Source organism: Branchiostoma belcheri, unplaced genomic scaffold (genome assembly GCF_001625305.1).
Source record: "Branchiostoma belcheri isolate BF01 breed outbred unplaced genomic scaffold, Haploidv18h27 scaffold225, whole genome shotgun sequence".
NCBI lineage: Eukaryota > Metazoa > Chordata > Leptocardii > Amphioxiformes > Branchiostomatidae > Branchiostoma > Branchiostoma belcheri.
The window spans coordinates 16,578-43,194 of record NW_017803769.1 but is presented as its reverse complement, the minus strand read 5'-3'; the positions used below and the strand labels follow the sequence as shown (position 1 = coordinate 43,194).

At 41.4% G+C, this 26,617-nt stretch overlaps 3 protein-coding genes across 3 annotated transcripts; 1 reads left to right on the top strand and 2 right to left on the bottom strand.

Moving 5' to 3' along the window:
• Positions 1-4,353: 4,353 nt before the first annotated feature.
• LOC109470447 lies at positions 4,354-7,155 on the bottom strand. The gene has a single exon (XM_019769398.1). It carries the CDS (start codon positions 7,153-7,155, stop codon positions 4,354-4,356), a length of 2,802 nt encoding a protein of 933 aa, XP_019624957.1.
• Positions 7,156-8,603: 1,448 nt separating this feature from the next.
• On the bottom strand, positions 8,604-12,816 carry LOC109470448 (gastrula zinc finger protein XlCGF57.1-like). Its single transcript, XM_019769399.1, has 3 exons — positions 12,743-12,816; positions 10,961-11,709; positions 8,604-10,540 (listed from the first exon to the last, which is right to left on the bottom strand). Exons 2-3 carry the CDS (start codon positions 11,700-11,702, stop codon positions 9,474-9,476), a joined length of 1,809 nt encoding a protein of 602 aa, XP_019624958.1. The 5' UTR covers positions 11,703-11,709; positions 12,743-12,816; the 3' UTR covers positions 8,604-9,473.
• Positions 12,817-13,907: 1,091 nt separating this feature from the next.
• Positions 13,908-20,263, top strand: LOC109470436 (ankyrin repeat and protein kinase domain-containing protein 1-like). Its single transcript, XM_019769389.1, has 10 exons — positions 13,908-13,931; positions 14,521-14,604; positions 15,090-15,188; positions 15,322-15,426; positions 16,544-16,642; positions 17,121-17,219; positions 17,946-18,044; positions 19,493-19,523; positions 19,754-20,017; positions 20,235-20,263. The coding sequence occupies exons 1-10, from the start codon at positions 13,908-13,910 to the stop codon at positions 20,261-20,263; spliced, it is 933 nt and encodes a 310-aa protein (XP_019624948.1).
• The last annotated feature ends 6,354 nt before the right edge of the window (positions 20,264-26,617 follow it).

The window sequence follows — 26,617 nt, the reverse complement described above, 5'->3', positions numbered from 1 at the left end:
CAATGTATAGAATGGTGGTATGTATGTTTTCATTGCCAGTCTTGTCCGATATGTTTCTAAAGTTAGAACTATGAATGAGCTGAGAATGACGTTATAATATTGCGAAGCCATACTGCCCGCTATCTACTGTGGCTACCAGTATTGGAAAGCCAAACAAGAGTTCCACGATCTCATACCTTCGCCAAATGATGTGAACCCTTGCGGGTGACGAATTATACAATTTTAATCATTGATTTTGTAAATAAGAGCCTCATTTGCTCGGCTGATCATATTCTCCATCCAATGACAGCCTTATCATAACAAAAAGGCTATAATAGAACTTCCTCATAAATTATGCAAATGAGGTAATGATTTGAATAAATTTTGTTTATTGATGTTCACCTTCACTTAACTTCCAAATGTGGCAAGTATGAAATTCGGGGTGCAACAGTTAAAACTATGGAATTATAAGAAATTGCCATTAATTATGCAAATTAGGTCCTTATTTACATAATCTATAGCTATATACTCAGATGTTCCAGAACAAGGAGCTAGGGGACCCAAACTCATGTCACTTCTTCCCTACCCCAAGAGGTATCTACCAACCAAAATTCGTGACCCTAGCATGTCCAGAACATGAGATATCAAAACCGGAAGTCCAGCTGCAGTACCTAGGAAAGCCGCCAGGGGGCCCAAAATCTAATTATTTCTAGGTCTCATGAAAAACTACCCACCTACCAAGTTTCAATTCAATCCATCCACTGCTTCTTGAGTTATCTTGCTAAACCACACACACAAACACACACACACACACACACAAACGCTACTAAAAACATAACCTTCTTGGCGAAGATAATAACGTCACGAATGAATAATGTACTAGTAATAGTATGTGGCGGGTAAATCAGCATTCCATGCACCACCTAGCGATTATAGCACGATTTGCAGTGCTTTCAGTCATGTATTACATGCGAATCGTATTACCAGTAACATCAAAGCATTGCTAATGCTTGCGGGTGACAAGGCAGTCAACATGTATCCTTACGATATGTGCATTGTTGTAAGATGTCAAGGTTCACATGTGAGATCTTGCGCTTCTCATGCTTCTCAAAGAAAAGAAACATATTTCAACATATCTGAGTCGCACAAGTTTGCCATAGACTTAGCAAAGAGTACGACGTCGGCCGCTTCTCTCCTGAATGCGAGTGGTAACATACCAAGAGAATACAATCTGGATTTATAATCGAGATGTTCAGGAACTACGCCAAGTATATACCTGGTTGCCCGACGTTGGATGCCTTCTACAACACTAATCAGATTACGTGATCCAGGGCACCAAATAGAAGAGCAATACTCAAGTACAATTCTAACCATAGTTACGTAAAGTGTTTTCCGAGTATCAACACTTGACGTGTAGCCTACAAAGCGTTTTTTCAATTCAATTCAATTCAGTCTTTATTAAACAACTCGCAGACTTAAGTCTGAATTGTGTTGCTCATTACAATATTCGGGAAACGTTAATAAGATTACAGACAATCATTTTAAGTGAAATGCGCTTTCGTTTACAAATATAATGCATTACATAACATAACAAATTAAAATATATCATAAAACACAGAAGAGAAGACGTCTGTGCCGCTGGGTCACTCAGTGTACAAGGTACTGCAGACACGACAGATAAGTGAAGTCTGAGCGCAAGTACTATATTGTTTACTTGGCGTTTAACAGTTCAACTAAAAAAGGAATTGGTGAGTTCTTGTGACGTGCAGACCGACAGAGTGGAACATCAAATTTATTTGCATTACGTGTACTTCTACCGGAAATGTTCTGTCTCAGCGGGGGCAACCAATCACGAAACTCAGAGTTCAGCAGGGATTCTGCAAATGCCCTACAAAGTTCACGACGTCGGTCAGCAAGGGAGCTGAGGTTCAGGGTTGTCAGTGCCATGTTATAGCTCGTATACTGTGATCCCAATATAATTTTACAGGCCCTCATCTGGATCCGTTCTAGAGTCTTAGATTGTTTAGAAGTCAAGGCCGGATGCCACACGGGCACTGCGTATTCCAGTAAAGGACGCACGTACACGGTGTAGACAGACACCAGGTCAGGAACTGACACACCGAATCTCTTCAGCCACCGTACCATGTAGAGTCTCCTATTTGAGGATTTCACCATACTGTCCACTTGCTGGTCCCATTTCAGATTGTTTTGAATCGTCAGGCCGAGAACCTTGATGCATGTCACGGTTTCCAGGGTATGTTCACTGATGATCAGTGGTTCAGGTGGGGGAGGAACCTTAGCGAAACAGATCTGTTTTATGAAACCTAACATAGAGTTTAGCGTTTTATAAAACCTAACATAGAGTTATGAAACCTAATATAGAGTTGGCTTTTCTGACGCATTTCATGATACTTTTATTAAAATTCGTGAGATAAGTGACTGAGAAGAGAGTGATGTCAAGAGAAATGATAATACAAATGCATAATCGTTGAAAAATTATTTGTCATAGTCTATAGTAAATGCCGGAAGTAAGTTTAATTACTCCTGTAATGTATTATTAAAGATATGTAAAAACACTTCACAATTTGATTAAAAAACTAAACTACGCATGGTCCAATTCACCCTAAAGCTCGTTGTATGTGGAATATACTCGGTTGGGTTAAGGCGGCCTAGGCTGATATTCATGTTCGAGTTCGGACGTGTGTCTGCACGATGGCCACAGACATGTTTCGAACCCGAATCATGTTCCACCATGTTCGATATGACGTCATTCGAATAGATCGCGTGTTCGAATTCGGGGTTACCGGCGGTCATTTCTATGTTTCCCCCGTACACCCGCGTTGTTACGCATTTTATTCACGGAGTATGACTTAAACGGCTTTACGCGCAGCCCAAAACAGCATAATTGATGTTTAGAGTAATCCATGTTTACGTATTATAACTTTTTTTATCAAGATTTTCCGAGGCTATTTTGCATATAAGTCGATATCTTTTAACTTTGGCGACTTTTTAACGAAAAATGACAGAAAAATAGCTGTTTCTGTCGTTTTTAGCCCCAAAAAACAATGTAACTGTCATTTAAAACAAAATAGCCTCGGACAAAAATAATAAATAGGGGGTTGGCTTTCTACTTGTAAAATATCATGATGAAAGGTGTTGTTACCGCTTGCGCGTAAAGCCATGAAGTAAACAGCTTTTTTTAACCAAAATGTTGATTTTTAACCCCAAAATCCAGAAGTAGTAAAAACAAAATAACCTTTATTCAATGTGTTTCAAGTACTACTAGAACTGTGTGAAGTTTAGTTGTGGTGCGACCAAGCTATCAAAAGTTACAGGCATATGTATGAAATACTACTCATAGTTGGCCATAGGCTGCCTTAACCCAACCGAGTACCAGAATACACATAAAAGGAGGCTAGAATCTACCTGAATACAATATGCTTTGATGAGTTAAAGCCCTATGGGCATGTTTCATTTCGGCTTATGAAAACGTATAAGTGACCCAGTGAACATGAAATCGCTACAAAGTACTAATTTTTGTGCTTTTATTAGCAAGCAAAGCACTTGTGGTTAACGCGTGTCATTCAGTACAGAGTTCAGGTTAGTTTCGGGCCATGTCTCTGGAAGATGTCTCTTTTATTTATTGTATCTATTTATTGTATCTATCTGTTTAGCTGTTCAAACCTCACAGCCAGGGCAGCCGAACTAGCCAGTGGCTATTACAAAAGGCTTGTTCTGCTGACAAGACAAGGCATGACAAAGCATAACAGCAACAAATAACTTAAAGGTGACTTAACAATCTACAATCTAGTATATTATTTCATGTAAAAAAATTTACAAAGGAATTGGATGGGTCACCCGGACAGTCCTAAAGGCTCAATCATACTGTAGCTAATTTACAGCACAATTGCCAGTATATTCTGAAGAATAAAAAACACAAAAAAGTAAAATCAAAATGTTAGCATTGCTCATTAACCTTATATGACCCACGTCCCAACCCCACCTATTCATACGGTGTAATGCAAATACTCTATCTATATAAATATGATTCTGACGTCTATGGATTGATATTGAAAGATTTCCGGTAAACCATCTTAACAGTTTGGACAGGCCGACTTCCCAACTATCAGCTACATTTCAGAGACGCGCTCTTGAGGTGAAATGCTGGTGTGTTACGCCGAAGGGAGGTTATACTGGCTATACCGATACATGTCCTGATATATTATCACTCACCCACTCACTCTCTCCCATAGCTTAGTCAGCCGTCGGGGTAACATTATGTTTGGCCAAAGTCTTCCACTGCTGGCGGTCCTAATGATACTAACATTGCTAATATGAAACTAATATGATACTAATACTGCTGCTCAGTATGGATTAAACTGAGGTTTCCTTCTCCATTACCAGAAGCGGCTCCATTTCGTGACGACATTCCGTCAGTTTCTGTTCCAGTTCTGCCGGCTCTGGCCTTACCGAAGGGTCCTCCTGCCAACACGACTTCATGACGTCATACAGCTTCTCCGGACATCCGGGCGGCCTCTCCAGACGGACTCCTCGCCTCAGGATCCCCACCAACTTGGGACAACTCAGTTGGCGCTGGTAGCTGGGCTCCTCCCCGAAGGCAGTGATCTCCCACAGCAGCACGCCGAACGACCACGTGTCGCTCTCGCACGTGAACTCGCGAGACTCTAGCGACTCCAGAGCCATCCACTTCAGGGGAAGGAGTTCGTCCGCGTCAGTCCGGACTGTGGACACGTAGGTAGTTGTGGTGTAGACGTCATGGGCCAGACCGAAGTCCGCAAGTTTGGCCACGTTATCGCCGCTGACGAGGACGTTTCGGGCGGCCACGTCACCGTGAGCGATCCGCAGACGTCGGAGCTCGCTCAGGGCACGGGATATCTGGACGGCATAGCGGAGAAACCTGACTAGAGGACCGTTCTGACGAGGTTGCTGTCTAAGGATTGCCAAAAGTTCGCCGTTGGCAGCAAATTCTAAGAGAATACACTTCGGCGAGGACTTCGTCACGACTCCAAACAGCTTGACGATGTTGGGGTGTCCGCCATGTTGGTCATCGCGGTTTTCGTGCACGGTTATCAGCGCGGCGACTTCCCTGCAGAAGGCTCGGTAGCACCGCCTGTCCTCCCCGCGGACGGACTTGACTGCCACCGTGACGTTGGCACCAGCTATACAAAGCTGCCCTCTTCTGATCTGCGCAAACGCGCCCAGTCCGACCAGTTCGCCCAGAGTCAGATCGTCGGCGTTCCTTTCCCATCGGTGGAGCCAGCCTGGCTGCAAACTCTGTGCCAGGTTTTCTTCCATACTTCTCAGCTCCAGCAAAGCTCTGGTCTCCTCTAGACGCTCTTCTTGTGCCGCATGTTTACTTATGTTTCGTTTGTAGCGTGTAAACAGTACCAGAGCGGCCACTAACAGAACCAATGTGAGGGGTATGATAATCTGAAGCGACAGCCGGAATGTGTACGTATCCCTTTCGTTGACGTCACACCGCTTGCCGGTCCAGGGTGGCTCGCAGGCGCAGGTTCCATCCACGTGGTGACAGGTGGCGTTGTTCTTACAGGCACAGGCCTGCCGACATCTCCATCCGTACCGACCTGCGAGGCACGGCCTGCTGCAGTGTCTACCGAACCAGCCCGTCGTGCAGTTACACCGGCCGTCGGTGGGAGCGCAGGCGGCGTCATGCTGACAACCACACCGGCTGTTGCAGCCATGTCCGTAGCTTGCCGTTGGACATGAGGTCTGACACGTGGGTCCCGTCCATCCCGGCGGACAGACACATCCGGCCCACCGGTCACAGCTGCCACCGTGGCTACAGACGCACTCTTCTCGGCACGATTCACCCGTTTTACCGGGAGGACAGGCGACGGCCTGAAGCTCGTAACTTGTGTTAATGACCGCCCCGTCTTCCGTTAACACAGTACAAGTGTAGGTACCGTTGTGTTCGGACTGGATGCTGTCAATCCTTACACTACCTTCGTCAGCGCCCTGTAGCCACTTTCCAGTTTTATTAGGAAATATCCACATCATCCTTTCAGCAGCCAGATGGAAAACCTTGCATTGCAGCTTTACAGAGCCGGTGATGTAAATCCGTCGCGAGTCGCCAGGGGTCGCGGTGATGGCCACGGTTCTGTGAGGTATGTCGCAGACGACACCTTGCCATCCAGGCCTGCACTTGCAGGCCCCGTTCAGTGTATGGCAGCGGGCGCCGTTCTCACAGGTGCAGTTCTGGTTGCACATCACGCCGTACCTGTTCGGGGGACATCCTACCGGCTCGAATTCAACTTCCAAATTATTTACTTCTAAATGTGTGGCATCTTTGTTGACGATTATGGACGTTTTATCAGGTACGTCGCATGTGAAACGTTGTCTTTTTCTTGAAGTTACAAGCATTGAACCGACAAGTACATAGTGCCTTTTGATTTCAGGTGTAGGCAGAGGGGTATGTTCACTACACCTAGTGTCCCTTCCGCCATTGAACAATGCGATTTCGATTATAGAGGAGTCTTTTGGATCGTAACAATAGATGCACGATACTTTTCCTAAAAAGAGACTCTCAATGGTTCTAATGTCTGCGGGGTGGCCTGGGGCCCATGTTACCTGTAGCTGACAGTCACTGTTCACGGTAATGTAATACATAGAGAATGACAATGGTGGACTAATATCCTTACGTCTGTGATGAAAATATTTCGATACAGAAATCACTCCGGCTGCCTCAACCATGGCCTCACCTTGCCATTTGATATCGACGAAGGAATCACCGGACTTCCCCGGGCCACTCCGTATCGGCATTTCGCACGTGTCGTTGTAAACAGGCGGGTATCCCTCCACGTCTTGTACTTGTACGTCAACATACAGCTGCTCGTACCTTTTGGAAGACCCAGTGACGTTGACTGTGAGGTTATAGCCGGGGTGGACGCCGTAGTCCAACGGGCGTGCCACTTGGATCACGCAGTCGGTCACACGGAAGCGCCCGTTCTCGTCTCCGGCGACAATTTCACACCTGACTTCCTCCCGATCTTCCCCCTGGTCCACCCGAACACGAGTGACGGTTTCCCCGGCGTGAGCGTTTTCTGGAACGGTCGCGGACAACTGTAGCGTTCCCCGAACACAATCTGTAACCAAGCAGGCAAAGAGGAGGACCAAACATGCCTGGTTAGGAGACATATTGAATGTTTTAGACACGGATCTATGTTTTTGCTCGGTAATGTGGTCTGTGTTAAATGAATTATAGTGTTTCGACACTTCACAGTTCCGCTATCGAACACTCGACTCCTGTTTTCGGTTCCTGTTTTCTAAATAAAGCGTAAAAGACATAAACACTTCGCTGGTAAGACGAGTATCAAGTTCCCAACATTACAAAAGAGCGTGTTTTTATTTCCATTATATAACTCCCCCCACGATACATGTTTACAGATCATTTTATTGCGGCAGAAAAATCACGCTGGTCACACTTGGGGTTTTACCTGTTTTAATAGGAGTTTCAGTGTTGGGATAAATGCGTCTTTGGTGTCACAGTGTCCCGTACCCGCACCGAGCCTAGGAACTGAAACGCTTTGGTAAACACGTACACACAATAAACGGCCCTGTGGGACTATTAACGACACTAAGAAAGTAAGCACAGCAAAAGGAATAAACAAAAAGGCATCCAGACCCTCTACCCTTGTCCAGCGGGACCCATATATATGGCTTGCACAATAAGTGACATCTATATAGTGCTCTGTGTATGTACGATTTGGCAGTGTTTCTCGAGCAACGGATCACACCACAGCAAAACGCAACGAATGCGGAAGTAACTATACCGCCGCAGGGCAAAAAAAGTCAAGGGTCTGTGACCTGATTAAGACTTCAAATTACTTGAAAATGTTGTGTAAAAAGTCCAACAGGACAATAATATAACATCTAAATTTCAGCAATCATTTGCGCCCAATTAAGTTTTTTTCTAGCATTTCAGGTCAATGAACTTCACTTAGCCCAAGCTGCTTCGTTTGTTTGAGTGGTCTCCACGTACTAAAGCGGAAATGGTCCTAGTAGAATAGTCACTCTACGTACTAAAGCGGAAATGGTCCCTGTAGAGTGGTCACTCTATGTACTAAAGCGGAAATGGTCCCTGTAGAGTGGTCTCTCTAGGTACTAAAGCGGAAATGGTCCCTGTAGAGTGGTCACTCTACGTACTAAAGCGGAAATGGTCCCTGTAGAGTGGTCACTCTACGTACTAAAGCGGAAATGGTCCCTGTAGAGTGGTCACTCTACGTAATAAAGCGGAAATGGTCCCTGTAGAGTGGTCACTCTGCTGTAAGGTTATTGCACAAGCGTGTTCCAGGGGCTACAGTAATGGAATTGAGTGTTGCACTATTCACCACACAGTGTGTAAAGGATCAATGCACTTTAATTGAAAAGTTTATTGCAAATTCGTGCCCGGAGGCTTATTGCAAATTATAAACATAAAAGAACAATGAAATAGAGTATAAAATAACTTAAGTCTACATGGTAAAGGTAACTGTCTATAACTATAACTATATCTAAAACTATGTCTGAAGGGTTTGACTTCTCTTCTGTAACCATGATGGAAGACGTAATGTCCCACCTTTTCCAAAATTTGTGGGTTTCGGGAAGTTAAAAGAAGAATAGTTTTTTCTTTGTCTGTAAGTTTAGAGAAATTGGGATGTATTGTAGAAGTCTGGACAGTCAACTCATTTCGAGCGTTGTTATGGAATGAACACTTTGAAATAAAATGTATTTCGTCTTCCTCAGCCTTTGCACTACAATATTTACAAATTCTTTTAAATTTTTTTAATTATCAACACGTAGATCTGCATACGTTGCACTGCAAATCTGCCTACGTTGCACTAGAGGTCACATTTTGCCACGCGGGGCTAATTACAGGTCACAATAAACATGATGAACACATACTAAGTGAAATTAACTATCGGTACATAAATTCATATTCTCCTCGCTTTTGAGCTATTGTAGAAATAAACGAACAGATATGTTTTTCGATGGAAGGTTTGTCTAGTTGCATATTATTATTAGGAGTATAATTTTCCCACAGAACTTAAGTACATGAATGGATATCGGTTTTATACAAACGTTAAACCTATACATTTAGTTCATTTTCTATTATAATATGGCATTCCTCCTCTATTCTATTTAAAGTACAATATTTAAATATACAGTCAAATTCAACATAAAAACAGTACATCTATGCCTAGATATTTAGGTCCTATCTAATGGGGTGCGAGTTTACACAGGGTTTTCTATGGCACATTTGCTATAAAAATAATTTTTGCAGACCTGCCTGGGCACGTCCACCTACCATGCAGAGTAGTTATTAGGCCCAAGTACAGTATACAGTTAACATGGTCACTCCTGGAGAGGTTCTTCTTCCATTTTGCCTTCCTCGTTACAAGAGGACAAATGTGTAGGTTGTATACTTGCCACACTTGTAGATTTAATATCTTTTTGATGTCGTATCGCATGTGCAATCAGGTGAGATTTTTTGCTGCGGAGTAGCTACAGAAACGACAGTTATAAGGTTTTTCTCCAGTGTGGGTTTTCATGTGTTGGGATAAGTCAGAACTACGAACTGTCCTGTAGCCACATTTCTCACACATGTAGCGTTTCTCACCAGCGTGATTTGCTAGATGTTGGTCCAAAGATGATTTGTGTGTAGCAGAATAGTCACACTGGTCACACTTGTAGGGTTTTTCTCCTGTATGGGTTCTCAAATGTTGGGATAGGTGAGTCTTTCGCTTTGTTCTATACCCACACTCCCCACACATGTAAGGTTTCTCACCGGTGTGTTTTGCTATATGGTTGTCCAATTGGCATTTCTGTGCTGCAGAATAGTCACACTGGTCACACTTGTAAGGTTTTTCTCCAGAATGAGTTCTCATATGTACGGATAAGTGAGACTTTTGAGTCGCCCTGTATCCACACTCCCCACACATGTAGGGTTTCTCACAAGTGTGTTTTGCTAGATGTTTGTCCAATGTGGATTTCTGTGCTGCAGAATAATCACACTGGTCACACTTGTAAGGTTTTTCTCCTGTATGTGTTCTCATATGTTGTAATAGGTGGAACTTTTGAGCTGCCCTGTATCCACACTCTTCACATATGTAGGGTTTCTCACCAGTGTGCTTGGCTACATGTAGGTCTAAATTAGATTTCACCGAGGCAGTATAGTCACACTGGTCACACTTGTATGTCCTCTCTACTGTGTGAGTTCTCATATGTACAGATAAGTCAGACCTTTGAGCTGTCCTGTATCCACACTCCTCACACGTGTAGGGTTTTTCACCAGTGTGTTTTGCTAGATGGTTGTCCAAGTTGGATTTCTTTATTGCAGAATAGTCGCACTGGTCACATTTGTAGGGCCTTTCACCTGTATGGGTCCTTATATGTCGGGTTAAGTCAAACTTTTTAGCTGTTTTGTACCCACACTCCTCACACATGTAGGGTTTCTCACCAGTGTGCTTTACTAGATGACAATCCAAGTTGTATTTCTGTGCTGAAGAAAAGTCACACTGGTCACACTTGTAGGGTTTTTCTCCTGTATGAGTTCGCATATGTCGGGATAATTTAGAGTTTTTAGCTGCTGCGAATCCGCACACCCCACATATGTAGGGTTTCTTACACTTGTGTTTTGCAAGATGTCGGAACAATTTAGGTTTTTGTGCTGTAGAAAAGTCACACTGGTCACACTGGTAGCGTTTCCCTCCTGTATGGGTCCTCATATGTCGGCCTAAGTCCCTTTTTGTAGCTACCCTGTGCCCACACTCCCCACACGTGTAGGGTTTCTCACCAGTGTGTTTTACTAGATGAGCATCCAAGTTGTATTTCTGTGCTGCAGAATAGTCACACTGGTCACATTTGTAGGGTTTTTCACCTGTATGGATCCTCATATGTCGGATTAGGTGATACTTTTGAGCTACACTGTGCCCACACTCCTCACACGTGTAGGGTTTCTCACCAGTGTGTTTTAGTAGATGAATGTCCAAGTGGGATTTCTTTGTTGCAGAATAGTCACACTGGTCACATTTGTAGGGCCTTTCTCCTGTATGTGTTCTCATGTGCCGGGATATGTGATACTTTTGAGCTGCCCTGTACCCACATTCCCCACACATGTAGGGTTTCTCACCGGTGTGCTTTACCAGATGATTGTCCAAGTGGGATTTCCTTCTGGCAGAATAGTCACACTGGTCACATTTGTAGGGCCTTTCACCTGTATGGATCCTCATATGTTGGGTTAAGTCAAATTTTTTAGCTGCCCTGTACCCACACTCCTCACACGTGTAGGGTTTCTCACCAGTGTGCTTTACTAGATGACTGTCCAAGTGGGATTTCTTTGTTGCAGAATAGTCACACTGGTCACATTTGTAGGGCCTTTCAGCTGGATGGGTTCTCATATGTTGGGATAAGTGATCCTTTTCAGCTGTCCTGTACCCACACTTCCCACACATGTATGGTTTCTCACCGGTGTGTTTATGCACATGTCTTCCCTTATTGCCATTGCTCACCTGTACCTGTGAGGTTGACGTGTTGACAGGTCGGGGAAAGTTCACATCACACGTTTCCTGCTGCGGGCCCATGTCTGTTGTCTGGGTCTCCCTGCTGTCACTCTCCTTCCCAGGGTGTTCAGTAAAGTCCATCTCATATCCAGGTTGTTCAACAGACAGTTTTCCAGTAGAGAGTTCACAGCTGGAATCTTCCATTTCTGTTCTGTAGGGGGAGTCACAGACAAACAAAGACAACTTGCATTGCCAATCACTCTTTTATCTTTATAATTAAGACCTGTAGACTATCATCAACCAAGGCCGAAATGTATTGTTTGATGTTGGTTTCATTGTTTTCATGTGTAACATGTTGTCACAGGGCATTCCTGAAAAGCAGTGTTTTTAAATAGCACTGAGGTCTCTACCCTGTTTAAATAAAACAGAAATAAATAAATGCCAGGACAACAAAGAAAGGGCTGCCACCAAATCGGTTGCTGGAAGTACAAATTGGTCCCTACGGGTTACAAAATGAACTCAAATGGCCAGCTAACATTTCTGAAATATAATTCTGTGTATTTGGCATACTAGTATTTTTAGTATTAATATTCAAGCAACACATTGGACATTGGTAGAGACTATCATGCCAGGACAAACATCGGAAAGGCATCAATCACACCATTCTAAAGCTGGCAAAGCAACCGGCATTCCTCTGCACTTTTGCAATTATGGCAAACAGGATGTAATATCACATAATAAAGTTTTATTGCTTCTTGTTGTTGTCCTTGTTTAACGTCTAATATATCGCTAGACGTGGTCACTTGGTGCTCGGTTTCGCGTGGTTCAGTTCAGAGTCAAAAAGTCTCTCTAGGTATTTAACTCTTGGTGCCTTGTGCTTGAGTGAAGCTTGAAAATTCATGCCCGTGGGCTAATTACAAGTACGGAAGAAACATTTCGTACAAGAAAAAGTAATTAAATTAAATACACAAAATACCACTGTTAACTCCTGAAACCACTGGGTTTGACTTCTGTTTTGAAGACAGAGTAAGACAAAAGATCCCACTTTTCTGTAACTTATAGCCCGAGTTCTAATTGCAAACTGACAAGGTTTCGCCCCCCTCCCCCTTCATAATTTGCTACCATATTCGTAACCGAAAAAAGGGTATAAATCACAAGTTTGCTCTGGTTCTTTTTCAACAGAAATGATTTCTAACTATTTTACTCGCCATCAGAATACTTGGCTGCTCGTTTTGGAGCCTTACCTGCCTCCAGTGGCGGTGTTTTCTCTCCACGTAAATCGGGACTACTCGGGCAGCTTTGTGTGGTCTTTCCGTCGAATAGTGAGGTCAGAGGTGAACGTCCCCTAGGTCAAAGGTCAATTGCATCTCCTGATTATCCGGATAACGTGCTTTACTTCTGCCTACACGTTTTCTTTTAGCGTTTTGTACAGCAATGGCGTACAATTGGAAAGTAAAACAAGTATACCCATGTTTTGTTTGTAGGTTGAGCATACTATCAATATCATTTCTTCTAATAAAATTGACGTAATATCTAATTAGTTCCGCCGGGCGGCCATGTTTCGTGAGAGCAAGGTTATTCTAAGTACGTAAACATTTTCAGGTCCCTTTTACTTGTTGCCTGGACAAAAATAACAAATGTAGGTATGTTCATGTACACTTGCAACACAGCAGTGAGCGTATCGTCAATCTGGAAACATCTTTTTTTGGCGGCAAGTGAGATTCAGTCACTATAGCTAACACTGTGAGGACTAGGAGTGTTTGTGATTTGCTGATTTGATGCTTCAATATTTTTACAAGGAGCAAAGTGCTTAGTATAACATCTCATTCAAAAAGATAAAAATTATATGATTTTCCATGTAAAGTATGTCTTCCCTAAATAATTTTGTAATAAAAAAATACTGTTTGGTCTAATTGCTGCTCACATCAAATGAATGAGAAAATGAACGTGTCTTGTGCTTTCTGTACCCGGCCAGTGTAAAATAATGCTATATATGAAGTAATAAACTATTGCATATGATATTCTCCTTGCATTAGGCCCTCATGATAATGATAAAATACACCACAAAAAGTTGCTAATGATTTTATGATTTTTAGGAGATTGATAGTTCATATTTCTTAAGTAAATGTTAGACGTTAAAAATTAAAAGTCCCCTACAAAAAAATCACGAATGATAAAAAAAGTGTATCCAATTTCTCTTGTCATAATGTATAGTATAAAGTAACATTAACAAGTATATACATAGAATGGAACAGTCCATTGCGTTATTGTAACATTATCGATTTATCTAAAAAATGGCGGACAGGTAGGCGGAAACTTTACCCTACTGTTACACTTCTCAACAAAGACTGAAATTGCTGTACTCCTGTCGAGACCCAAGACGCAAAGCTTTGGCTAGAAATCTACAAGATGTCTAATCGGGCATGTGAGCAGGTAAACTCTTTTACTTTACGTTATGTGTTGCAGGATTTCATTGCAGTGGTTTATCTTGAATTAATGGTTGTGGCCACGTATTAAAGGCAAAGAAACTTCACTTAAATTGTTTAGTTGATGTTAAGACTTGTACAATGATACAGTTTGATATTTTGTGAGTATTTTGATTGATGTTCTCCCAGAATATGAACATTTTGGCCAAAAATTAGTGTAATATCAACTTGTACTCTGACCGTGTAAGTAACGCAGTGTCTGTGGACTTTAAACATCGGTTGCCAAAGCTTGATCTAATGTTTACTTTAACTATTTTGCACCTTGGGACTTTGTAATAGATCTAACTGTGGCGTAAAACAAATATTGACAGAGACGTCTGAGTACCTGGATTGATATTTAATTGATATTGAGTAAAGGTGCCTCTAAAGATGATACCAGTGACTCTAAGTGACTCTTCAAGAATGATAAATGACAATCGTACTGTAATCAAGATACTTACAGGAGGCCGATTAATGATACTGTCCCTTGGAATCTTTACTATTTGCATTCCTGTTGTATTATAGTAATAAGTGTTACGTAATTATACTTCCTTTAGGAACTTTTAACTGCAGTTGAGGAAGCAGATGTAGAGGCAGTGACGGAGCTGCTCCAACAGGGAGTGGATGTCAACTTTGGCTGGGTGAGTAAGAGAGACGTTTTTTTCGTACCCGAAGAGTCTGTCACAAGCTAAGGTGACATCAATACGGCTTTCCCCAACCGAGGTTAGGTACCCATTCACACCTGAGTGGAGTGAGGATATTTTGTGAGGAAAGTCGTGAAAAGTGCCCTTCCCAGGACACAACGTCGGGCGTATGACAACGTCCCGAGTACGACTCGGGATCGAACCCGGGTTTCCCGTTTCACAGGCGAATGATCTACCACTACACCACCCGACGCCACGACGTTTATACGCGTACACTGTATGTCCTCTGTTACTACAACCCTGGCGCAATCTGAAAAAAAAACCAGCATACAGCATCGTTCCCCATGATGTACAGTTCTCTAAGCAAAGGTAATAAGGATATAAGATTTTGAATATGACAGTTTTGTGTAGGAAATAAAAACACGTAATGATAATGGCGATATCCTTCTCTAACCACGCAATGCCCGTTCTTGTTGTGACAGTTTCAAAACACGCCACTTCACGAAGCAGGTAAAAGAGGACATGTTGGTGTTGCTGAACTCCTCCTGAAGGCTGGAGCACAGGTGGACAGCAAAGATGGGGTAAGGGTTAATTCTTACTACAGGTGATAGGTATATTTGAGTGCTGGGCATCACACATATATATATAGTGCTTATTATAATAATCTGAATAGAGCTCTCCAACCATGTTATGTCATCTTTGTTCCTGATGCAGCTTGAAAACACGCCACTTCATAACGCAGCTTTAGGAGGACATGTCGGTGTTGCCGAACTCCTATTCACGATTGGAGCACAGGTGGACAGTAGGGATCGGGTACGTGTTGATGCAGGCTATAGGCGATGGACATGCTTGAATGTTAAACGTAAATTTAGTGTTTTTCACGGTAATCACAATAGGCTTATCTTTTCACGCCATAATCTCCAAGCAGAGGTTTGGGGTTATTTTTGACGTGTTTTTAGGCCTTTTTATCAGGGTTTCTCTTTTGCACTGGAATTTTTTTTCACCCAACCCAACCAATGCCGGCAGTCGAAAGATTCAATGTACTATAAACCTAATCACTTCAACACATTTCAGTCGTTCTGCAAGGAGGTGTGAAACGGATGCATGAATAGGCACAGTCAGCAGGAGGCATGTGGCCAAATGAATGTCTTTCTGACTGGCTAGATGTGTGATAATCCACCACAGTAAAATGGATATCCCTAATGATAATTTGATGGTTCCCGGGGAGGAGCACTGTCACGTTTATTGAATAAGTTTGCCCCTCCCCGGGGTGAGTGCCGGTAGAAGTTGGGTTGGGTGGGGAAAAAATTCAGTGCAGAAAAGAAACTCCGATAAAAAAAGTCAAAGTCTAAAAACACGCCAAAAATAACCTAAAACACAAACCTCTGCTTGGAGAGTATTCACGTCATGCCACGTGCCATAATTTTTATAAAGGCGTTGAAAACGAATTACATTTTATAACAGATTGCCCAACCTATGATGAAAACCGACGAAAATTGTTGCAATATATTACATGTAAAACCAATATAACACTACCCATACAAAGACAGAGATATTCAATATACTACTATCATGTCCTGTCAATATATACACTTATGTGGCCAATTTATACACAATTCGCTAACAAAACGAGAAAATGTGATAAATTCCTGACACAATATTATATTACTATCAATAGAGTTAGATTGGTATAATCAGTATCTCTTTATTGTTATACATTGTTAATGAAAGTAGACCAGATTCTTAGTACAGTTAGTAGAATTGTTAGATATTTTTAGCATCACCAACTATGTATGTATGTTATAATTAGCATCATCAACTATGTATGTATGTTAGCATCATCAACTATGTATGTATATTCTGCCATACGTTGTACCCGCTACATCTGTTGCGCAGTAAAGTTTTTCTTTTGTCATCTTTATCCCTGCTGTTTTAGTTCGGAAACTCGCCACTTCATTGTGCAGCTTCAGGAGGACATGTTGGTGTTGCTGAACTCCTCCTGAAGGCTGGAGCACAGGTGGACATTAGGAATGAGGTAGGTGCATGCTGACGCTTACTTCTACATAATACATAACTTTATTGCGCAACAATTGTACAGTGTACAAGGTATGGCATCTACTAACGTAATGGGTATGTTTCCGCGTTCAAAGCCACAAATATTCAGTGTTTGTTATGATAATGGCCGCAGGGTTCTCTAACAACTTGTACGTAATGACATCTCTGTTCTTGTTGTATCTGTATCTGCATAGCCCTTATAACCGCCTTTCGGCGAAACACACCAGCTTTGCAGGCACGCGGCGCGGCGGCAGCTGACTACATTACACAGACCGACTTGTAACACATAACCCTTGAACATCTAACTGTAGGCACTGTTTAAACCGATCCAATGACAATGCCCCTACTGTACAGTGAGTTCCACTCTGCGATAGTTCTAGGAAATAATGAATTCTTGAATACCTCAATCCTTGGTTGATAACTCTGTTACTTGAAGGTATGGTTATTTGCTGATGCAGTTTGGAAATACGCCGCTCCACAAATCAGCTGAAGAAGGGGTTGTTGGTGTTGCTGAACTCCTCCTGAAGGCTGGAGCACAGGTGGACAGTAGGGGTGACGTAAGAGTTAATACTTACTACAGTCAATGAGCGCTTTTGTGTTTTTGAACGTCACGCATATTAAAGACCAAATGACACCAAAAAAGTCTGTTAAATACATACAAGTATCGTAAGTATACATACAATATAGTCACTTGAAGTTTGTTCCAATCACTGACATCACTGGTGACATCAGCTCAGGAAAAAATACAGACATGCAAAAATTAAAAATGTAGAGATGCAAATCGCCTGACAGGACCGGCTTGTGCTAACTTTTCCCATTAAAATTTCGAGTGTAACAGGAGAACCGTGCATATTCATTGTAAATGTTTCTGTTAGCTAGGCAATACTAGTTATGCCGATTAAAATCAGCTTAATCAATCAATAAAACAATCAATCAATCAATCAATAAATCAATCAATCAAATGGTGTTTTATTCATAAAAAACGTGGACTTTGCAGCCAAAGGCTGAATTACGTCCAGTTGTACATGCAAATTCATTACACATTTATTTACATTTATTTACACAGGCATTAATACAAGAATTAACACAAATATCCACAATCATTATTGACAACGTCTTTGACATACTGCCTAAGACAAGCTTAAGTCATATTTTGGCGTCATGAGCATTTTAAGTGTTGATTGTGATAACGGTGGAAACTCCAACAACAGGCATGAATGAATGAGGGACTGAATGGGTGAATAAATGATCTAACCGTGCCATTACTGTTCCTGCTTTGACAGTTTGAAAACACGCCACTTCACTATGCAACTGAAGGAGGACATGTCGGTGTTGCTAAACTCCTTCTGAAGCATGGAGCACAGGTGGTCAGTAGGAATAAGGTAAGGTTTCACAGGTGATTGTTATGATTAAGTGTTGAACGTCACGCATATTTAGTGCTTATTATGATAAAGTTTTTAATCGATTTGGCGTTTACATCGTCAAGTATGAAAATTGCGTACTTAGTTTAAAATGTTCTAAATCTCCTCGACAATCATGCCAGTACTTAATGACCTCAAAATATTTTCAGTTAATGTCTTAAAATGAACCCCTCCCCCCCCCCCCAAAAAAAAGACAGTTACTCTAGCAACTGGGTGTGATTTTGAAAGCGGTCAGACGTTTCAGGTAGCATCCACTGCCTTTCGTCAGTGACACACTACAACTTACAGAAAAGTAGGTTTATATTTCAGCAAATTTAGCCTATAAATACGATGTGCTATCGATATCCGATCAAAATGATGAAAATAAACTATCCTCTTATTTATTTTAGCACGAACTATTGATAAACATGCAAATAAGTGTGGAAAATATTATGAAATAAAGATTAAGTTTTAACTTCTAACACTTAGATTACAGAATTGAGACTTACCCCAAATTTTCGGTTGACTCCATCAACCTTGTTCACGGAATGGACCCGTTTACTCTTGGAACGTGACGTCAGAGACACGTGACCGTAGTAGCGGGTCATACGTGCCAGATAACTTGTGTCGCCCTCCGTATCTGTTCAGGTTAGGTCTGTGAGCTCTTATGTAGACCGCCTCCTTTACCCCCCTTGCAAAAAAGTCCGATTCAGAATCGAGGGTTTTAACCCCTTCCAGAGATACTGAATGTACCGGAGATTCAATGTTGGCGGTCGAAAATTTGGGGTAAGTCCCAATTTTGTAATTTAAGTGTTGGAAGTTAAAGATTAGTCTTTATTCCATAATGACTTGTACAAACACATATGAACTTTCATGCTAAGTGTGGAAAATGTTGATGGTCCAAAAGGAACTAAACGTCACACAAAGTCCACATATGGTTGAGCACCCGAAAGTGCTTGAGTTTTATTTTGCGTATCTTACTACCCGGATGTCTAACCTTCATTGACATTAACCCTACCTAGACCGGGGGGGGGGGGCTAAAAGTACCCGCGGCAACTTTGATGTCACCTAGCGTCTGAACGGCTAGCCGTAGAACGGCCAAACTTGGTGACTTTTCCTAAAATATTGTTGGCAACAATTCTCTATCATTGGAATAAGATTATAATTTTTTGTGTTGCCATGGCAACGGGTTTCTGACAGGCATTTTTTGCTAAATTTAGTACTTTTTTGTAATTTTGTACGATTTAAAAACTGATACGTTATGACTTGAAATAAATGTGAAGGAAATGACAAGAAGTAACACACATTTACCCTTCTGTCAAAAATAACGCACACATATTGAATAGCCCGTTCTTTGCTCACTGTATGTGTGATGCCAATGGTACGAGAATGTCAAATGCATATTATATATATATTTGTTCCATTTACAGATGTCAAGGGAAGCTGAAGGCGATTTTGAAGGTAAGACAATTCAACAAAAGTCATTAATTTTTACTTACAGCAGATTTGTGGTCTTAAAACACATAACATCAAAATATTTATTAGTTAATTTTTGAAATTTCAACTGCCTTACATGTCGTAACCCGATATGGTATACTGAAAGCCGTGATAAAATGTTGAGTCTAAAACTAATGATGAATTGAGAAGACGTGTCTCAAACTTGAATGACAGTGTTCCGCTATCTCTTTCAGGTGTTGAGAAGTACTTCCATTCCACAAAGGAAGAAGTTAGCACAGGCTGGATGGATTTATCCTTCCATCTTGGATTTAAAGGCAACGACATCGCAAACATCGCCGGCCGAAACCGCGACGACAAGTCCCGCTGTATGGACATGCTGCAGGAATGGAAGAAGAAGAAGGGAGACGCCGCTACCAAAGAGGTCCTGATGGAGGCTCTGTCAGAGGCAGAGTTACAGAGCGTAGTTGATGGTCTGAAGAACAAATTCCCAGATATCGGTAGGTTCCATGAACGAGTTCTAGTCATTTCTCTTTGCATCTATTTCAAATACGCCTTGAAAACACGCAGATAGCTTCATATTAGAGATTCGAGGTAAAAAGAATCCATTCTTTTTTCTCAGAACGTCACCAGATTGTTATCACGTTGTTTCTATTCAAGACAAGTACGTACTTTCCATCGGAAATATATTTTTTTTAATTTTCCCGCTCCTATCAGTTATACCAAAACAAGGAGAAAAGGAGTGAAGATTTCGCCGTAAAGGTAAGGGTCAGATAGATTAATAGATTGCTTTTACAGAGGTTAAGTGCAATAAAATGTTTTTATTGATCATGCTGATGCCTTTCAAATTTTGCAAGTTTATTTCCCATACTTTGGATTTCTCATGTTCCTAATTATGCTAAATGGAGGTTAAGTACGCAAGATTATATAATGAATTATTCATAATTTATAAGACAGGCTTACTGTCTGCCCATCATACATGTACTTTGATGTACTCTAAACATTCCATTTTATGTCTTATCTATTCCCGACGCCCACATGGCCGCCTTCAACAAGGTTGAGTTAATTATGGGAGTCAAAAATGAATTTGGCATTTTCAGTGACAAAACCTTATTTTGTTTATACGTAACTTTAGGTTTAGCCGGAGAGAAACATCATCAGAACACCTGGCACGATGCTTCTCACTCGTCAGGGGTCTACCAGCTCCACACAGATATGGATGAAAATCCTGGGAATTCAACAAGTTCTCTTGTACTTATTTGAAAATCTTGGCAGAGATTACCTCTCGACCAATCAGGTTTCGCGTAAACATTGCTAGACACAGGTTTCTTTGTGACGCAGCTCATCTGTGGTGATAAAAAGTAATATAATTTACTCAATAGTGCATATTTAGCTGCTTATGGTTATGGAACGTGATAGCGCGTTTGTACTGCAAGAAACACCTTATGGTGTGTAGTGGACCCTTTCATTTGTTTGCGAAACTGACCCATCAATGATTTAGTGTAGGGCTGAGTCTCTTGATGTCCATCTGTCCAGTTGTACACAGGATTAGGCTCGAACTCTGAGGCTCGAACGTCATGAGTAGAGATGGCCTAAGGCTGGTTGTGCTTGGTGTCCGTATTTTCATACTTGACCACTATGTGCAACAACAGCTGTGATTTGTTTGCTTTGTTTCCAGTTATGGGCAAAGACTGGCCCTGTCTTGTCTAATTATGATTGCCCACTTCTTCATACCGGCGATTATTATCACTATAAATCAACAAAAACAAAGGTGTGGGTATCGTTCAATGACTTGATTTTATTGCTTGTATTTTCATACTAAAATTGTTTTTGGCCATTGTGCCGGGACATTGAAATGTCGATTCTTCCGTTTGATGCACAGTTGTGCACTTCAGCACACCATTTTGCGTTGGTGGCTCATCAACTCTCAACACAAGAAATACTGACTGTCAATTAGGAGTGCCACGTCTTGAAACAATAAGTAAATGCAATCGTTAAAGTGATAAATTGGAGTTATAATCGAGTCTTTAATTGAAATTATATCATACGACTAGACGAATTACGCACTTTAACATGCTTTTTAATGTTGAACATTAGCGAGTCACACGATATTTATGAATCAATACTTTCCTCCCATCCTTTGTGTTGAATGGAAAACAATTTTTAGTTCCTTTATGTAGCCGAGTACTTGAAATATGTATACCCACATCAAGACTACACTTACTATATTTCACTGAGGCCGAGCATTTGTCTTACATCATCAAGGTCTAAAGTTAAGGTCGAATAATCCATTAGCCTATTGTAAAAAAAAAACATTTGCGAATTCCTTGTTGCAAGTAAATCATACGTTAGCTATGACTACTTGACAACCTATAAAGTAGAGACTAATTTGGAGGATAGTAGCAATACTCACTAGTTTGAAACTACATATCATGTAAAGTCCATGTTTTACAGGTTGCTCCACACACTTGCGATCTTTTACTTTGTTCTAATGTTACTGGTACATCCTCGAAAATTGTTTTTAAGTCAACATTAGTGCTGCTAGTATCACAAGTTGAGTACTTGTCCTTAGAATTTTTAATGATTGAACACGCCAATTTTAACATTGCATTATATCGTAACGATTTTAACTAAATGTGTAACAGTTACTACTTAAGTTAGACTGACACGTCTGTAAAATCGCCTCACAATTCAGCCCGTTACGGCTGCCAGGAGGCATTCATGTACTAACTTAAGTTCTAATAAACCAGTCTACTACTAACTATTACTACTAGTACTACTATAGGTTCAAAATTTGGTGGATCTAGTTAGTCCAAATACTTTTTTTATTGCTGTTTATATATATAGACCCCTGTCACATTTTTGGTTACATATCCCAGGTACAAATGATTATGAACACCTGTCTCAAACCATAATGTTAGCTAAGACTACTGAACTGAACTACATCTAACAACTAGGATGGTTTTCCAATTGACATTTTTGAAACTTTATAAAACAATATGCCTTACACCAATCATGATTATATGTATAAGTGCCCCTAAAATCATTTTACTTGATTAATACTTATATTCTGTTCAGACTCATTGTGCAACTCGTACGCGTATACTAATACAGTCCCCTAATGTATTATTTTTGGAATCCGTTTTTCGAGAAGAGGAATATCTTTTAATCCGTGATTTTACCGATTAGTGTGCTTGCGGTCATCCCACTTATGATGTCAAGTTGAGAGACACTGTGATTGGAAGTTTTGCTCATCCAGTTGACAATATCGATGGTCATCATGGAATCCACGCCGTAGTTGGTCATTGGCTGGTCAAGGTCTGGAGGCATGCCCAGGAGCTTTCCGCGGTGGTCAAGGGGCCGACTGTAAAGATGGCGAATGTGACGCTGAACAGTATTGCAAGTCAGCTGTCTGCTCTGGCAAACCAAACCTCCCAAAGCTTCGTGAGACTTACAGAAACAGTTGCAACTATGGGTAAAGACATCAGGAGCCTGCGTCTTGAAGTATCAAGTGCCCAAGACAGCGTCAACCTTGCCTTCAAAGAAATTGAATCGGTCAAAGAGGACGCGGGTAAAAAAGCAGAAATGCTCAACAAGCGCATCGACGAGCTGGACGCCAAACTTCTGCAAGCAAAACGAAATCTGTTCCAAACGACAAAACCTGCTTTTCTGGGAAATTCCTTTCAAGGATGGAGAAGATGTTGTCCAGGAAGCCTATGACTTTATTGACAAGAAACTGAGTGTTGACAACGCCAGGAGATTTGCATTTGTAAACGTGCACCGGATGCCGAGGATGAGCGGTAACCCGATTATTGTTAAGTTTGTTTCTATGATTGAGCGTGATGTAGTCCTGCGCCATGCTTACCGCTTACAACCACGATCTGGCGTTGGGGTAAGTGAGCACCTACCTGTTGCCCTACAAAAGCAAAAACAACTACTCCGTGATGCCTACAAACACGCCAAGGCCAAGGGAGCAAAACCCAAGTTCCGTCTCCGAGGAGTGACGATGACTCTCTACGTTGCTGGCAAGTCCTACACAACCCCTGACGACTACTTCAAGTCTTCTCTCATTAGGGACAATAGACACATCTAGTATTATGTAAGCCCGGTTTTTGTGGCTGCTTTGACTTGATTGACATTGACTGAACTTATTTGCAATGTCGCACTTATCTGTTCCATTTCATTGTTATTTTGTTGTTATGTGTCAATCTATGTTCACAACAATGGGCATGTCCTTTTCAATTACTCAAAGTTTAACGGATCTAATTAGATTGCTGAGAAAGGGTTCAAAACCATGCCAATAGATACTGCGAAGTACAGGACAGTCATCGGTATGTTTTCCGCTGGTTTTTATTTCATACTCAAGGTCAACCGTAAGTATACACTCAACCCATACAAGACTCTAACTTACATCTTAGTTTTATCGCTTTTATTGTAATCCTGCTAGCGGGAGACATTCATCCCTATCCAGGGCCTGTCGTAAAGAAATTAACTTTATGCATATTAATGTAAATAGTTTAGTAGCTGGTGCTAAAATGGACGAGTTGTCTGCTCTTGTAGATAGATTTAAGCTTGATGTGGTTGCTATCTCCGAAACATGGTTGGGTGAACTCGAGGCTGTTGACTCAGTTGCCATTTCTCTAGATGGTTTTCAAGCTCCAGTAAGACATGACAAGAAGAAGAAGAACTTTATTGCGCAACAGATGTAGCAGGTACAACGTATGGCAAAATGATACATACATAGTTTGTGGTGTTAACATACACATATGGTGGTGTTGAGAATATCTAACAGTTCTGCAAACTATATTAGGAATCTGGTCTGTTTCATAAACAATGTATAACAAAAGAGAGACACTAATTATACTAATCTAACTCTATTAATACAATGTAGTAATAAATTGTGTCAGGAATTAATTACGTTTTCTCGTTTTGTCACGGAATTGTGTACAAATTGGCCTACATAAGTGGAAATGTTGACAGGGCATGATAGTAACATATAGAATATCTCTGTCTACACAGGAACCGGCATGGTGGTGGCGTCCTTATTTACATATCTGACCAGATCGCATACAAGAGACGCTTTGATCTAGAGCCCCAGTTTGTTGAATGCATCTGGCTCGAACTCTTCCCAGCGTATCATCTTTTCTGTTTACTACCGTCCTCCTAGCCAGGACTCCAGTACTGTTAATCAATTCATTGACTCATTTACTGACTCAGTCTTTGCAGCCGGGTCATCCAACCACGACGCTGTCATAATAACAGGTGATTTTAATGCTAAGCATAGTGCGTGGTGGGCCAGTGATCCAATTACACCAGTCGGCTCAAAACTATTTCAAGCATCAGTTATGGTAAATCTCACCCAGGTGATTAGCGAGCCGACTTGCGACTTGTCAATCGGGTTACCGCTCATCCTCGGCATCCGGTGCACGTTTACAAATGCAAATCTCCTGGCGTTGTCAACACTCAGTTTCTTGTCAATAAAGTCATAGGCTTGCTGGACAACATCTTCTCCATCCTTGAAAGTAATTCCCCAGAAAAGCAGGTTTTGTCGTTTGGAGCAGATTTCGTTTTGCTTGCAGAACTTTGGCTTCCAGCTCGTCGATGCGCTTGTTGAGCATTTCTGCTTTTTTACCCGCGTCCTCTTTGACCGATTCAATTTCTTTGAAGGCAAGGTTGACGCTGTCTTGGACACTTGATACTTCAAGACGCAGGCTCCTGATGTCTTCACTCATGGTTGTGACTGTTTCTGTAAGTCTCACGAAGCTTGAGGAGGTTTGGTTTGCCAGAGAAGACAGCTGACGTGCAATACTGTTCAGCGTTACATTCGCCATCTTTACAGTCGGCCCCTCCTCTCTAAAGGATTCGTCAGAAGTCGAGCTCCGTGGATCCTGTTTCCTCTGCCTTTTTGCGCCCTTACGTGACGGCATTCGAAGGTAAGTATGTTGCCTCAGAAGTGACAAGTTTTCTGAGAGCCTCAGGGGTGGAAAAACAGCGAGAATGACGCGAAATGCCCGGCACGGACGGGAGAGTGATTACTGAGGACCCGTTAGCTCTGACGCCATCTTGAACACTGAAAGTCTTCGAATCATATATTGAACTAAATCGACAATTGAGAAGGTAGGTTACCCTATGAATATATATATTTCCAACACATAGGTCGGTGTCGTTTAAAGAGTTTTTTTCAGTCACAAATTATTCCCGATTACTACTATAATAAAAACTAGAGTTCCACGATCTCATACCTTCGCCAAATGATGTTAGCCTTTATGAATAAGAAATATACTAATCACCCTGATTATGCAAATAGGATCCTCAATTGCATGAATTATATCAGTCTGTTGATCATATTCTCCACCAAAAGATAGTCTTATCTTAACAAAGAATGCCATTTTCTCATAAATTATGCAAATGTGGTCCTTATTTAAATAAGTTATGTTTAATTCTGTTCACCTTCACTTAACTTTCAAACACCCCAAGTATGAAATTCCAGGCAGTTACCACTACGCAATTATAACATTTTCTCATTAATTATGCAAATTAAGTCTTCATTTGCATAATCAATATTTGCCTGTGTTTCTCTCGTTCTTAACAACATATTTTACAAGCTTGAACTTCCTATCATGGAATGCAGATGATTTATAGAATTTCCTCATTAATTATGCAAATTACATCGATATTCGCATAATTGTAATATCATTATGTCAAGCGTCACTTGAGCTACCTACATACCAAAAATCACGATGATCCATCAATCGGTTCTTGAGTTATCCTCTTTTAAACATTTGTCCTTTAAACCCCCCTGCAGTTCTAGAGCAAGCCGATAGGGGGCCTAAACTCACGTCACTTCTTTCCCAGCACAAGAGCTACCTACCATCCAAATTTCATCACCATAGCATGTCTGGATCTTGAGATATCAAAACCGGAAGTTCAGCTGCAGTACCATAACAAGCCGTTAGGGGGTCCAAAATCTAATCATTTTGAGGTCTCATCAAGACCTACCCATCTACCAAGTATCAAGACAATCCATCAAGGCCTTCTCAAGTTATCGTGTTGACACACACACACACACACACACACACACACACACACACACACACACT